The 15,279-nt window shown below is 42.4% G+C and overlaps 1 protein-coding gene across 3 annotated transcripts in view; it reads left to right on the forward strand.

The window, feature by feature from the left end:
- Positions 1-15,279, forward strand: part of ipo8 (importin 8) — a 51,949-nt gene that overhangs the window by 16,934 nt on the left and 19,736 nt on the right. For 2 of the 3 annotated variants that reach the window (XR_004896041.1, XM_031288188.2), the window contains exons 7-18: positions 505-599; positions 698-782; positions 2,104-2,238; positions 5,430-5,529; positions 6,633-6,709; positions 8,209-8,325; positions 8,852-8,941; positions 9,077-9,242; positions 10,830-10,990; positions 11,405-11,530; positions 11,638-11,713; positions 12,948-13,073. Coding sequence is in view for 2 of the 3 variants with exons in the window: in XM_031288188.2 (XP_031144048.1) it covers positions 505-599; positions 698-782; positions 2,104-2,238; positions 5,430-5,529; positions 6,633-6,709; positions 8,209-8,325; positions 8,852-8,941; positions 9,077-9,242; positions 10,830-10,990; positions 11,405-11,530; positions 11,638-11,713; positions 12,948-13,073 (1,354 nt within the window). In the remaining variant the exon portion in view is untranslated. The remainder of the gene's footprint in view (positions 1-504; positions 600-697; positions 783-2,103; positions 2,239-5,429; positions 5,530-6,632; positions 6,710-8,208; positions 8,326-8,851; positions 8,942-9,076; positions 9,243-10,829; positions 10,991-11,404; positions 11,531-11,637; positions 11,714-12,947; positions 13,074-15,279) is intronic. The other variant, XM_031288189.2, reaches the window with a different exon arrangement.

Genomic DNA, 15,279 nt, shown 5'->3' on the forward strand with positions numbered 1-15,279 from the left:
TTTCCCATTCATGTGTATGGGGCTTTCAATTTCAGATATCCACAATGTCATCGAGTATTGAAAAAAATGCCTTGTCATTCAATACCCAATTTCAGTACATAAGGAGTAAATCTCATCAGCGTCAGTGAGCCAATCAGCATGCAGCATGCTTCTACCAAGATCTAATAATGTCTGTGATTGGCTGTCTAATGTTACACGTCGTAGAAACACGCAGGAAAAACTCTACGTTATGCTTGAGTAGAAGAAGCTGAAAAATAAATAAAAAGATTTGTTCACTAATGAGTAATATTGTAATTTCCGGTATCGAAGTTACGGTATTGGTATCGGTACCAGTATTAAAACTTTTTGAACGATACCCAGCCCTACTAAAAACTGAACATAAAGTGTGTGTGTGTGTGTGTGTGTGTGTGTGTGTGTGTGTGTGTGTGTGTGTGTGTGTGTGTGTGTGTGTGTGTGTGTGTGTGTGTGTGTGTGTGTGTGTGTGTGTGTGTGTGTGTGTGTCAGGAGACGTTGGAGGTTGATGAGGACGACCGTCCTGAGCTGGCGTGGTGGAAGTGTAAGAAGTGGGCGTTACGCATCATCACCAGACTGTTTGAACGGTGAGTCCAGAGCTGCTCTTACACCACGACTAAGCAGATATTTGTAGTTAGCAGAGGGATGGTAGCCTCCATTCACATGCTTGTGGTTTGAATTACAGATATGGAAGCCCTGGCAATGTGACAAAGGAGTATTACGAGTTTGCAGACTTTTTCCTGAAGACATATGCAATGGGCATACAGCAGGTAAGCATGGGTCACTGAGACTTGAGGATGTTGGTTTAGATCAGGGATCGGCAACCTTTTTTTTGAAATACATTTTCAATGTATGCACTGATAGTTAGTTACATTATTATTGGAAGTTTGACCTTGTTTCTAACAATAGAGTTGTAGCTTAGCAATTTGTAATCATGGGACCGCACTAAGGATATATTTAACATAGTAGTGACTAGGCCTGCACGATATTGAAAAAAACTTACATTGCGATATTTTTTTCTCCCTGCGATATATATTGCGATATGAAAAGGAGGACATAAATAGCCCCATTTAGAAATACTAAATCATTCTCAACTACTGGGGTGATTTTGTAGGGGAGTGCATCTACAAAGAAAATAAAGGAAATTTTCTTATGTGAACCAGTCTTTGAACTTTAATGCTTTACAAAAACCACAGCAAGTAAGCGCTGTGATTACTCTTCTGAAGTGATTTTGGAGAGGGAAATTAGAAAGAAATACACTGGTTGACTGACATGACACCATTGTATTCATATAATATCAATCCAGGCTAAAGTGAATGATATTAATAATGCATGCATGTTGCTTCCTCTAAATTTCAGGTTGTGGTCGACTAGCGGGGCCTGCTTTGGTTGTTTGATAAATTGATTAAAATTGATCATGATTGTTGGTTTGCTGTGCATGCAGAGCCTGCATGTCACACACTAGCAACAAACTGTATCCAAGAGCACTTAAATCAGTGTAAATTACGTTATATCAGAAACAGACTGCTGTTGTAGATTAGTGTTACGTTTCCAGCATCGCAGCGCCGAACTATAACGTTAGTTGGGACAGACGCCTTGTTTCTTTAGGCTAACTATGTTAGCTTTAGCCTGGCTGGTAGCAGCTTTCTGCGGTGAAAAATGGCCGGTATATGTCGTGATGACGTTGCATTAATCAGGTGATTTAGTTTGTCTTTGCATCGAACATAAAACACTGACTACTGGAGCTTCACTACCCATGGAGAAGCATGTGCATCACTGTGTCAGCGGCAGCTGCCGCTTACCGTACTTTTCTACTCACGAGAGAGCCTCACTTCCCATAACAAGTCACTACTGTCACCCCGTCGGACTAACAACAAACAAAATATCGTGCAGCCCTAGTAGTGACATATGTCAGTCTTGTAGTATACTTATTTGCTTTCTCATGTGCCACTGACAATGGCTTTGCATGTCCACGCTGTCCTGTGTGTCATAGGTTGCTGATCCCAGGTTTAGATTATCCTGTTTACTTGTTGCTAAGGCTCTGATGGTTTTGGTTTGACTGTCTTTGTGTGTGATGTGTTGTCTGTCCAGGTCCTGCTGAAGGTGTTGGACCAGCACCGACAGAAGCAGTATGTAACTCCTCGCGTCCTGCAGCAGTGCCTCAACTACCTCAACCAGGGCCTGTCCCACTCACTGACCTGGAAACAGATGAAGCCACATATGCAGGTAGGACAGTCATGGAGGAGTTTGATGCAGAGTGAGTGTGTAGATGGCTTTAACATTAGCCGGATACTTAACATTTTGCATCTAAGTATCCGCATTCACTTTAGATTTTCCATGGTAAGCATTTTACCATTAGCTGCTGCCACATAAATAGATATACTGTATAGCTCTGCAGTCTGTTCTGGCTAGATCTTTGATTCTTAGTCCGAAACCTGATCAGACCAGACCTAATGGGTTCAGGTTTGGTAGGGTTCTAGTTCTCTCACATCAGGTCAGGGTTTATCGACTGTTTGTTGCGTTTCTATCATGGGAACTTTCCTAGAGGTCCAAGAACCTTTTGAAGAACCTTTTCTTTTTCACCTGCCCCAGGTGAAAAAGAAAAGTTGTGCTTTTTTTTTAGATGTACTTATCACATTTTAATTATACTAGAAGTGCATAAGCTTGAAGTATTAACCACTGAGATTTTCATTTTGATAAGGTCTGTTAAGCCACTATCTATCGACGAATGAGGCCCTTGCATTAGCAGTATTATGAACTGAGTGTCTGGGGCGTCCTTCTCGGGAAAAATCACAGGCGGCGCACAGTTTCCGTCACACAGCAGTGGTTGGTTTGCCAGAGAGAGTAGGTGGAGCTAACAGACAGACTCACTCATCAACTGCCAACTAGTCTATATCCAGGACGTTCCACTTCTAGGATTGCTCTGATGCCGCCGGAAATTCTGCCGAATGTCACTCTTTTCAGCCGGATGTTCGTTACCTTCCTCTTTCTTTGTGTTGGCGTTCTAACCTCTGGTGGATTTCTGAGGATATGGTCAGATCTCTGCAGGGTAAATCCAGACGGCTAACTAGACTATCTGTCCAATCGGAGTTTTCTGTTGCACGACTAAAACTACTTTTGAACGCACACGTTCCACCAAAACATGTTCCTTCCCGAGGCAATTTTGCAGAAGCACCGTTGCTCTGTCCAGCACTTAACACGCCAAAGACGATTGTGATTGGTTTAAAGAAATGCCAATAAACCAGAGCATGTTTTTCTCCCATCCAGGAATGCTGTGTGGACTAGCCAGACCCTCCTCCGCAGCGCGTGGAGGAAGGTCTGGCAATGTGAGAATAACTGCCAACTGACTAAGGCAACACGGTTTGGATCTCTGGGAAGCGAGATCCAAAAACACACCTGTAATTACCGCTTATCGCCATAGGTGCCGCCAAAGGAAACTAAACGAAGATCTTCGAGATTGCAACTTTAAGTTAAATTTTAAGCTATTTGCAATATATTTATTGTATTAAGTTGTGTTAAAATGGAACAGTTTTAGGTACCTTTTTAATGTGATTCAAATGTATTACTTCAAATTGCATTTAAAACCTCCGCTTCTGTCGTATTTAAGTTACTCTTTGAGTTTATCGTCATATCTGTTTGGTGGCAAGTGGAAGTTCTGTTTTCTATAAGTAGGACTCATTAATGCATTTTTTGCAAATAAGGATTGCACAATGAAGCAACCTTTATTGCTGAAATGATCAGTCAATTAAGTACTGTGTTCACAAAACATTTGCAAAGCCAAATTTTTAGAATATTACAATTGTGCATTGTTTACACCGTGTCTACTAGCTTGCTGTCTTCCCTGCCTGTGCTGCTGTTTTTGTTCTGCCAAGCAGTGTAATAGAGTGAAACCAGCAATATGTGTTTTGCATTTGCTCATGTGTTCATCATCTCCATTGCTCCATTGCACTTAGTCCAACATTTCAAAGGTTGCCTTTTAGGCATGGAAATGATTTAGGCTTAGGCCCGGTTTTAAGCTACTTGGTTGAGGTTGGATTTGGAGAGTACACAAAGGGAAAATGGCTTCTTCATAGAAAACAAAATACATCCATTATTCTCTAAACCACTTATTATGTTGTCAACGGACAAGGGTAGACCATGTGGACTGCTGTTTTGAAGCCAAGAATTTGGCAATACGGGCGTCGCCATCTTGGTTTTTTGCAACCAGACGTGAAGACTTTTGACGAGAGGGTGGAGCTGGGGAGGATAACGCGGCCAGGCCAGTGGTGTTTATGGTTGCAATGGCGCTGGAGCAAAGCTAAACGCTAAAAAGGGAAAGTTGCCTATTTTTTAACCCTTCCGAAGCGAGTTATTCAGCGGAGATTTATTGGCAGGTAAACGCCGACCTCTGGGTACTGGCACCATGTACGGCAGTACACAGAAAATTTACCATCTTTCCCTTAAGTAACCAGCTAACACTAGCAGCAGTAGCTAGCTAGCTCGGTTGTCATAACGTTAAACAAGACATTTTTAGGCGATCAAATGTTGAAATGCACATTGAGAGGGTCAAAGTTTAAGATGAAAACTGCTTTAATGTCCACAGTGTTAGCATGGTTAGCATTGCTAAGCCTCTGTCCTGATTGGCAGGTCGGCATGTAGCCAAGCCCCTAAAGCATCCCCTGGTTTATCGTCAATTTAATTTCAATTTAATGAAATAAATGGGACAATACAAAAGGACCATCATGCTGTATTAAAGAAGACTTGAAACTAGAGATTGAGAACATAAACTCGTCATGAAAATGTTTACAGAGATAATAAATCAAGTTAGAAGTAGGCTCATTTTCTCATAGACTTCTATAGAAACAACTTCTTTTTGGAGCCAGTGGAGTCGCCCCCTGCTGCAAATTAGATAGAATGCAGCTTAAAGTCACTTCGGCATTAGTCTATATCCTTTGTGTTCCACTTCCGGGATTGCTCCGGTGCTGCTGGAAATTCCGCCGGATGCATGTATTTTCCGTTTCCTTCCGCCTTCTTTGTTCACTTTTCAGGTCCAGGAGCTTAGTCCAATATTACAGTCAGTCATACAGTCTGTGGGTTAGAGCCTGGACAGGTCACATGTCTATCATAGGCACATATGCATAGGAGTCAAACCCAAGCAAAAGTGGCAACCACTGAGCCACCATGCCATCCCAATAAAACAAAAGGTATAATAAAGTGTTGATTAAAAGTTGTTCTTTTTATGTACTAAAGAACCAGACCTGATCAGACAAGTCATTTCGTAATTTCATCACTCTGTCCACAGTTCCTGAAAGGTGGGCTTTAGAGGGATGCAAAGTTTCCTCTATCACTAGTGTTACATTTCTTTCCTCCTCATTGATTGTTGTTTTGAGCCACTGTATTCCTCCTCCTGAGCTTATGAGAACTATCCTCTTTTACAGACCATATGCCAGGAAGTCATCTTCCCTCTCATGTGTTACAAAGATGAGGATGAGAAGCTCTGGCAGGAAGACCCTTATGAGTACATCCGCATGAAGTTCAGTGAGTACTCAAACACTCGGGTAATCACTAAACTCGCTCAGCCAGATCTCGCCTACTTGATGGTTGTCAGTTGGCTAACAGATAACACACCATATCTGCCAGCAAATGTCTTGGTAGGAGAAAGGTCTTGGTAGCATTTTGTAAATGCTGTTGATTTTAATTACCATGCAGTTGTTAGACAGTCATGTACAATACATGATTAGAGCACAGGAAAACTCACAGGAAGTGAGTGGGCTTTTGTTAATGAACCACACTTTGTAGTTGTGATCTTTGAAGGTGCACTATGAGTTCCTGTATGGTTTCAGTGCAATTTCATTTTTGTCTCAAATCGTAGTCATCTCTCCTTGATCCGCTAGATGCCTGCCCCCTGAACACACCGTGAAAAAGCCCGGTCTCAGGAGACAACACAGGGGTCGTAAACGTCAAACAATCACTAGAGGCACAGGATAGGCACTAAAATACAACAAACCACGTTCCAGTAGCTAATCTCAGATACAACTCGCGCTACTCAATCAACTCTTCTCACTGCCCCAATTATGTGCATGCACACTAACCCCCACCCCCTCCCCCAACCATCTGGTCGGTGATTGTCTGGAACGTGGTTTGTTGTATTTTGGTGCACAGCCTGTGCCTCTAGTGCTTGTTTGACGTTTACGACCCCTGTGTTGTCTCCCGAGACCAGGCTTTTTCACGGTGTGTTCAGGGGGCAGGAGAAAGTTAACTTAGTTTGAGACCTGTTTCTGTCTCAGGACCAAAGTCTCTCCAGATCTGGCAGCACAGGGAAGCTAACGTCAGCTAACGTTGGTGAACGCCCTAACAAAACTAATCTCTGTGATGCTAAATATGTCTTTGAGCTGTGTAAATATCTAATGTTAGCAAAGGAAAATATTGATAAATTATACAAATATAACTTTTCATCCATCCACACGACTTTCACTACACTTTCAAATGAGGCCACGCCCATTTAGGAGACAGGAAGTGTGTACCGTTTCATACCACTAATAGAGAATCTTTGATTGTAATAAGTGGTGGAGGAAGGGTTTCCGCCATGTTGTTTGATCCCAATCTTTGTATGAGTGAGTGTGTGTTTGTCTCTGTTGCAGACCTCTATGATGACCACGCCCTACCAGCCACCGCTGCCCAGAGCGTCCTGTGTAAAGCTGCCCGCAAGAGGAAGGAGGTAAGGAGGAGCATTTTAGAAGAGGAACTGAGTACATTTACTCAACTAGGGCACTTCTTCACAGTTTCTAGGCACCTGCTCTTTGCATGAATACATCAATTTTATGTGACTATACTTTTACTCCACTACAGTTTGTCTGATGGCTGTTGTTGCTGGTGGGTGTGTGATTTTACATGTAAATCACAGCAAAGATATTACCTTGTGCCTCAGGGCTGTTCTTTACTTTTAATGCCACGCACGGCAGTAAGCATGCTACGCGTACAGTAAATGAGTCTGTGTTACCTTCCTTGAAATAAATCTATGCACTTACCTGTTATTTCTGACAAATCGATAAACCAAACTGTATATTATTCTAGAGTAAATAAAGCCCCAATTAACAAGACTGGTTAAAAAAATAATATTAATATTCAAGAGACTCTGGTACAGCCTAACTCTGGAGATAAAACTGAGATTGGCGCTTTTTGTTCTGCTTGTTCAACATTTGGTAAATTGCTCTTGAAGGGTAACTATCGTCTTTTTCAACCTGGACCCTATTTTCCTTTGTTTTTGTGTCTAAGTGACTGATGGGAACAACAATCTTTGATATTGGTCCAGTATTAAGCGAGATCACTGCAGTCGGAAACAAGCTACAATGTAAGTTAATAGGACAATTGTCCAGCTTGTATTTACCTTCACAAAAGTGCTCGTTTTGCCACTGGCAGGCTGAAGTGTCTGACAACATTATGGGTAGGATTTCTAAGGAGGTCGACCTTTCTGTTAAAGAGTAAGATCCTTTTTTTAAACCTTAAAACAGCCGCGAAATTGCATTTGCTAAACCCACCAGACTCCATGTAAATAAACAGTAATTTTAGCGTCGTAAAATACACTTCATTCAAAGTCGATAGAAACAAAATAAAACTATGAAAAGCCATTTTGGGTCGTCTTTCCACTTTTCCAACAATCATAACTCTAGTTTTGGTTGAAATAAACACATAGTTTACTGATTTACATGTGAAAATATGTTGGCTCTATACACGCTAAAAGTATTCCTTTTTTAAATGGAGTCTGGTGGGTTTAGCGCTAGCGACCTCAGAGCTGTTTCTGGTTAAACAGAAAGGTCTTAAAGAGGTTTTAAAGGTCTATCTCTGTAGGGATCCTTTCCATAATGTTATCAGACACTTAGAATATTAATCTGAGTCTGTCAGCGGCAAAACAAGCACTTTTGTGAAGGTAAATACAAGCTGGACAATTGTCCTATTAACTTACATTGTAGCTTGTTTCTCCGCTGCCGACTGCAGCGATCTCGCTTAATACTGAACCAATCTCAAAGGTTGTTGTTCCCATCAGTCACTTATCATTTTGGTGCTGGTGATTTTCCTTGCTGGCTAAAACCTCTTTTGGGGCCGCCAAAAACCCCTGTATGTTGCATAAGCAGTGAATCAACTGAAACAGTGACAATGAGTTTTAATTTCCGCATCAACGTTTTCTACGTATAACCTTTGTGTTTTTCTTCTTGGCAGGTTCTTCCTCAGATGATGGAGTTCTGCCACCAGATACTAATGGACCCCTCCGCTGACCCCCGCAGGAAGGACGGGGCACTGCACTGCATCGGAGCTCTGGCCGAGCTCTTACTGAAGGTACACTCATCCACAGATACAGATACGCCTCTGTGTGTGACTTCATTTATTTTCGGGTCAAACTGATCGGATAGAGCCTTTTAAGGTTTAAAGTTATTTTAATCCTCTTGCTGCCTCTCGTGTGTTTTAATCTTCTCCAGGCTGGGATGTGTGTATGCATGCAATTTTGTGTTTTTAAGTCTTTTTAATTTTTATTTCCATTGGTATTTTATGTATTTTTTGTCAGCTCAATTTACTGTTATGGGTCTTATTTCAGCAGTTGTATCATGTGAAGCACTTTGTGACTTTGTCTGTAAAAGGTGCTGTATCAAAAACATGTATTATGGGTGCCTGGGAAGCTCACCTGGTAGAGTATAGTGCCCATATATGCAGAGGCTCAGTCCACGCCGCAGTGGCCGCGGGTTTGGTTCTTCGGCCCTTTGCTGCATGTCCCCCTCTCTCTCTCCCCTTTCATGTCCTTTTCATCGAATAAAAGCCTAAAATGCCAAAACATAAAAAACAACACTTATTATGTCTCATCCTATAGAAGCGGATGTACAGGGAGCAGATGGAGCTGATGCTGCAAAACTATGTCTTCCCTCTGCTCAACTCTGCTATGGGTTACCTGCGAGCCAGGGTGAGTGACCAGTGAAGTAGAAGGTTCACAGCCCTGCCTTGTAGCGGTGGTTTGTGAGATCTAAGAACACTGTGGATGGACTAAGCTCAAACTTGCCTTGCTGTTGTATTGACCTGTGCTTCTGTATTGTGGCAGTCGTGCTGGGTGCTGCACTGCTTCAGCCCTCTGCGTTTCCACGACGAGCTGGTGCTGAGGAACGCCGTGGAATTGGTCAAACAGGATCTGATCGACGACAAAGAGATGCCTGTCAAGGTGGAAGCCGCCATTGCTCTGCAGACACTGGTCAGCAACCAGGAACAAGGTAGGACACACCAAAATGAAATACTTTCTAACTTCAGTCAGCTGATACTACGGTTAGAAAAACAGATGACAGAACAAAAGGATGATGCAAACTAATGGATGAAATATGGCGAATGCAAAAAGTGCAAATATGACCATGAAATGCATATGCACTCAAAGGTGGGGGTGGGGGGGGGATACATTGCATCGATGGGCAGCACATGGGCAGTGCTATCCACTGGGCCTCACAGCAAGAAGGTTCTGGGTTTGAATCCCCGTCTTCCTTTCTGTGTGGAGTTTGTGGGTTTCCTCCGGGTGCTCTGCTTCCCCCCCACCATCAAAACCTGTAGACTAGGTTCTCCAGATCTGGAGTTGGTCCCCGGGCGCTGTAAGTGGCTGCCCACTGCTCCCTTGAGGGATGGGTTAAAGTGCAGAGGATGAATTTCGCTACATGTATGTGTATGTGATGATAAAAGTACCTTTCTTTCTCTTGAACGATGTGTCATATGTCTCAATGCAGAGAAGTCGCCTTCTATGGACCGATTCTTGTCTTCCTTCCTTCTACCGTTTGTTTTTACAAGTTTGTTGCTTTTTGTGAAGTTTTTGTCGCTTTTTTTGAAGTTTGTCACTTTTTTTTAAAGTTTTTGTCTTTTTTGTCCGACCTATTCTTGCCTTTTCCTTTTTTCTACTGTCTTTCTTTCCAAGTTTGTCTGTTTTTTCAAAGTTTTTATTACTTTATTCGAAGTTTGATGCTTTTTTGAATGGAGCCACTTTTTTGAATGGAGAAATGTATATATTCTGTGCATTTACAGCCCTAATGCAAGTTGTGTAGAACTAAACTAAAAGATAATGAAAGTAAATTCATCTATGTACTGTATTTTAATTATGAATCAATCATTCAAATGAGCTAGTAGTCACACAGTGAGTAAAAACAAATCATGTATAGAAATCAAAAACTTTGATGCATCGATAATGGTTTTATCATTGCATCGTAGCCCTTGTTTTCTTGCTTTCCAAAAGTAAGATGAGACGAATGATTTCAATCTAATGTCTGTGTGGTAAGTGTGGCCATATGTCAATATTATGACTTTTACACTGTATATAAGTATGGTCATTGTTGCCAATTACAACCCCGAAAGACAGACAGACACACACACACACACACACACACACACACACACACACACACACACTGAAAACAGAAAAAGAGAGAGACAACTAAAAACCCAGAGCCGTGTTGTGACAGGTTAACCTTACCGGTGAGTGAGCTAACATAGAGCTAACTAATGCTCTGTTTGCACTGTAGCCATTAGCGCTGTTAGCGCTCCCTGTTTCCTCCACCCTCTCTCTCCCTTTGGGATCTGCCGATCAGCAGTATGAGCTCCGTGTGAGCACACATTTTTAGTTTGAAAACGATTTCTGATATTTAAAAATAGTCCGTCAGAGATAATGATCAGATCTCTGTCCATGGCAACGGTCTGTTGTACAGTAATAACAGACTGTAGAATGCTGTGATTGACCAATCCTAGCCATGTAATAATGTGATATAAAATGGCTGTGATGGAGGATTTTACACACATGCTTGCTCTGTGTTTGTGTGTGTGTGTAGCCAAGCTGTACATCAGGCCGTACATCCGGCCCATCATGCAGGAGCTGCTGCACGTGGTGAAAGAGACGGAGAACGACGACCTGACCAACGTCATTCAGAAGATGATCTGCGAGTACAACCAGGAGGTGGCCGCCATCGCTGTGGACATGACGCAGAACCTGGTGAGAACAAAACACATTAACGCATTTCTGACAATTTAATGTCTGGCAAAGCCTTAAAACGTCTTCATTTGGCTCACTAAAACTTGCAGATGCATTATTGCCTTGTTGTGGCCGAGTGAAAGGAACAGGATGTCTCTCTCTGTTCAGTAACCATATCTGCATTATTGTGGATCCCACGCAACCTCTAGGCAACAAAATTGTTCAGTTACCTTGCGTAAGCATGGACACCTGGCCAATAGTAGCGTGTGAATGCTATTGAAGGTGGGTCTTGCCTAGACGTTGTGTGGGTTCCATAATAACACACTCATCCATGTTAATAATAATGTTTTTTCAAACATGCACATCGTGTGTGTGTGTGTGTGTGTGTGTGTGTGTGTGTGTGTGTGTGTGTGTGTGTGTGTGTGTGTGTGTCAGGCGGAGATTTTCACCAGGGTCCTTCAGAGTGAGGAGTACGAGGAGAGCGAGGACAAGACCGTCATGGCCCTGGGCATCCTCAGCACCATCGACACCATCCTCACTGTAATGGAGGACCACAAGGAGGTCACACAGACACACACAGCCATCACAGAAAATACTTGAACATGCTGTCACTGTATTGTATTGTTTGTGATGTTTGATATTATATATTTTTGCATTCTGCCTCTCAGATCACTCAGCAGCTGGAGGGTATCTGTTTGCAGGTGATTGGTCTGGTCTTGCAGAAGCCCATCATAGGTATGGCAGGTGTGTGTGAGCGGGCAGTCCAGTGTTTTTACATGAACACACTCACTTACACCCATACACACGCACACTGCTGTAACATAGCCAGTATACAGAAAGTGCATGCTCTAATTTGTGTATGTAAGAAAGAAATGAGAGTTGATGAGGCATGTAAAGTATGGGTGTAATCCTGGTAATTGGAGCGGTTTGCCTTGCAGAGGATTGCATCCTTCCCACTTTGTCAATGAATGGATTAACTGATAATCTCCTGCTGGCAGAACTGAAAGCTGTGTTCAGGCAGAGGCAGATACAGCAGCAAGAGAGGGTCATAATGAACAAATTAAATGATAGAAATGTCAAGCAAATTACACTTCAGGACAAGCGGGCGCAATCCCGTGAAACTGTCCGGTTCGTGCTCGTCATACGCACACGCTGCAAGAGTTGAATTGTGTTGGACTTTTCCCTACGCGAGTGACGCGTTGCAATGTAATTTTTTTTTTTCAATATCATGCAGCCCTAGACTGAACACATCAGTGCAGCCTTCATAACCACACTAAGACCTTCCTCTGGTTTTACAACTCATTCACAACTGCTACCAGTGTGTATCTCCTCTTTGAGCTGTTTGTTGCTCCTGTGCTGACAGAGTGTAGCGTGGGGACAGATCTGGCAGTGAAAGACTAAAATCTTCAACCCGTAGAGGGCAGTAAACACTGTTCTTATCCTGGTTTCTCTCTTCAGTGTCAGAATACAACAATACAACTTAAGGTGAACAAAGTACAACTGCCTTTGATTTGTTGATTTGTAATTCTTTTTATTTCCATCTGATTATAAGTGATCATACAATACTACAATATTATGCTTTTAAAATAATAATTATTGACATATTAATAGATTCATACATTATGTTTTAATGTTAAAATGTGGCACCATTTTTTAACTGTCTTTTGGATGGCTACCTTATGGCTACCTTAGCTATAGGCCAGCAAGACTATCATCATTGTACATTGAAAAGAAATTTATCTTCACTAATATGTTGGATTCATGTTAATGTATATTTTTAGACCCCCCTGCAGCAAATCTCTGCTTTAGTGGAAATCTTTGTTCTTTTTGAGGGTTCAAAGCGTTTTTTTTTTCTTCTTTCTTTTTCATGTCAAGCAGTCCATTCACACACCTTGCTCCAAAAGTGAAAAATTAAATAAAATAAAAATAAAAAATAATTAAAAATGTAAAATATATTCTCCTTTCCCGTCCTCTGCAGAGTTCTACGAGGAGATCTTGTCGCTGGCGTTCGGCCTCACCTGTCAGACCATCTCCCCCCAGATGTGGCAGCTTCTGGGCGTCTTGTACGAGGTCTTCCAGCACGACTGCTTCGACTACTTCACAGGTCTGTTTACATGAATGTGCAAACACGTATGGACTCTCTCAGTAGTCCAGGAGATGCCCTCTGTTGGTTTCTGGAAATGTAAAGTGATGGTACATAAAGTCTGCTGCAGTATTTTTTTATTTTATTTGGTGTCCATCCATCCATCCATCCATCCATTTTATTTGGTGTGTGAAACTTAAATGTAACATGATTTTTATTGGATGGTATTTGAAATTCATATATTTAACAGAATCAGCAGAATTTCATTCTGAGTTGAATATTTACAGCTCAAACAGCAAATGATAAAAGACATAAACCAATTGTATTTATTTTCTTTTTATATTTTATTGAATTAGTTATTTGATGTTATATGGACTGAATGTGGGAGAAAACCGGAGCACCCGGGGTAAACCCAAACATACCGCCACAGTAGACAAGACACAAACTCAGAAAGGCTCAGGCCCGATCACCGAACCCTCGCCTTCTAGCTGTGAGCTCACGCTGTTGACCACTGAGGTGGCCCTGAGAGCTCGGGTCCTGCCCCCCATCTAGGTGGCCTCCTGCTCCATTGATCTCTGTGCCTTTAAGGACAGGGGCCGGTGGAGGAGACGGTAACATGGATGTGAGGCAGGACTGGAGCCCTTTACTGCTAATGTTGTTTTTTTACATTTACTGAATGTGGGAGAAATACTCGGAGCGCCCGGAGAAAACCATAACGTAGCAGACACACCACGTTTCACTTAAATAAAACCAAACCTGGTTCTACATCTGATGTTGGAGATGGCTTTGCCCACAGATGAGAAGAACCTGGAGATGGTGCTAAACTTTTTTGGTGGTGTCATCAGGTGATCTTTGACTAAGGAGGCAATACAGTGTATCAGTGCTGGTTCCTCTAGATGCATGGAGACCAGCACCTCGCCTGCACAGCCCCACTTCTTACACAAGTCCTGGGGAATGGCCTTGTCAAGGTTTTGAAAGATTTTCCAGCTGGTACCAAAATCTACACCCTCAACTTCAGCCCACGTTCTTTCAAACAGACGGCTAATGGTGGCCTCTGGGTTTCCAATTGTCCATCTCACTTTTTCTTTTGTTAATATTCGCGAAACCAGCTTCTCTGTGAACACCTTGACGTACATTTTTCTAATGCTATCCTGTGCTGTTGCAACCTGTGTAGGTTTGCTACGTGTCTCCTCACATTCTGAGAGAGATGCTGCAGCAGTTACCACGGGCTCCTTGACGACATGGACCTCTGGTAACTGTGGGGTTGCCAGGGACTGATTTTTTAATATGGTGTTTAACACCTTTTCACTGTGGCTGTCGATCTGGGTGTTCAGCCACCACCCCATCAGTCCCAGGAAATTCCACACTTTGTTCTTTATGTCAGCGTACATGTCAGCATGTGAATGAGGAACAATCACGCTACTGCATGACCTTCTTATTGGTTCTGGAATCATCTCGGGTGCCATCCCATGGATGAGGTCCTTGTAGAGGATATCGGTAAGTTTCTGTGTGAATAACATCCTTTTACCGAGGGACACATTCTTGAACTTTGGAATCACATTAACCATATCTCCAACTTGTGGTTTTTTACTGTCCATTGTCTGAAGCAGAGCGTCAAAGCTCTTTATGGCTTCTTGCATTGACTGCTTGCTTTCAATATTGGAGTCCTTGTTGAATTTGGTCTTCAGATCCTCCAATATACGATGAAACCATGTTTTGGCCAAGCGCATTGCAAAAAAGATCTTGATCTTGCTCTCTATTGCTTTTATGAACTCTTTGAGCTTCTTTTGACATGGTGTCCCACCCAAACTCTTAATTTGGGTAATTGACCGAGAAATGTCTTCTGCAACATTTTCAATATCCCGATTGCATTCACTTTGCAGCAGCTCATACTTAGAGTCTGGCACTTCATCCAAAAGAGGATTGATGGTCGTAGTCACCTCCTCCATGATTATTTCTTCGACAGCTGTTAATGTTGAAATCTCAATAACACTGTCCTGTGATGAGATGTTCCCTGGAATTTCTACTTCCACACTTGGGACTGGTGAGTGAGTGCAGTCATCAGTTTCTTCTGGCTCTATATCTTCTGTCTCATGTTTTCTCTGATCTTCAGTGTCTTCCGGCTCCATATGTCCTGTCAGTTCTTCCTGGGAGGGGATCTGACCGGTTGTCTGCCTACGTCTGGTTTGACTTGTTGTCCACTTACGTGTTTGAGTAAGGCACACAA

Source organism: Sander lucioperca, chromosome 20, assembly GCF_008315115.2.
Source record: "Sander lucioperca isolate FBNREF2018 chromosome 20, SLUC_FBN_1.2, whole genome shotgun sequence".
In the NCBI taxonomy this organism is placed as follows: Eukaryota; Metazoa; Chordata; class Actinopteri; order Perciformes; family Percidae; genus Sander; species Sander lucioperca.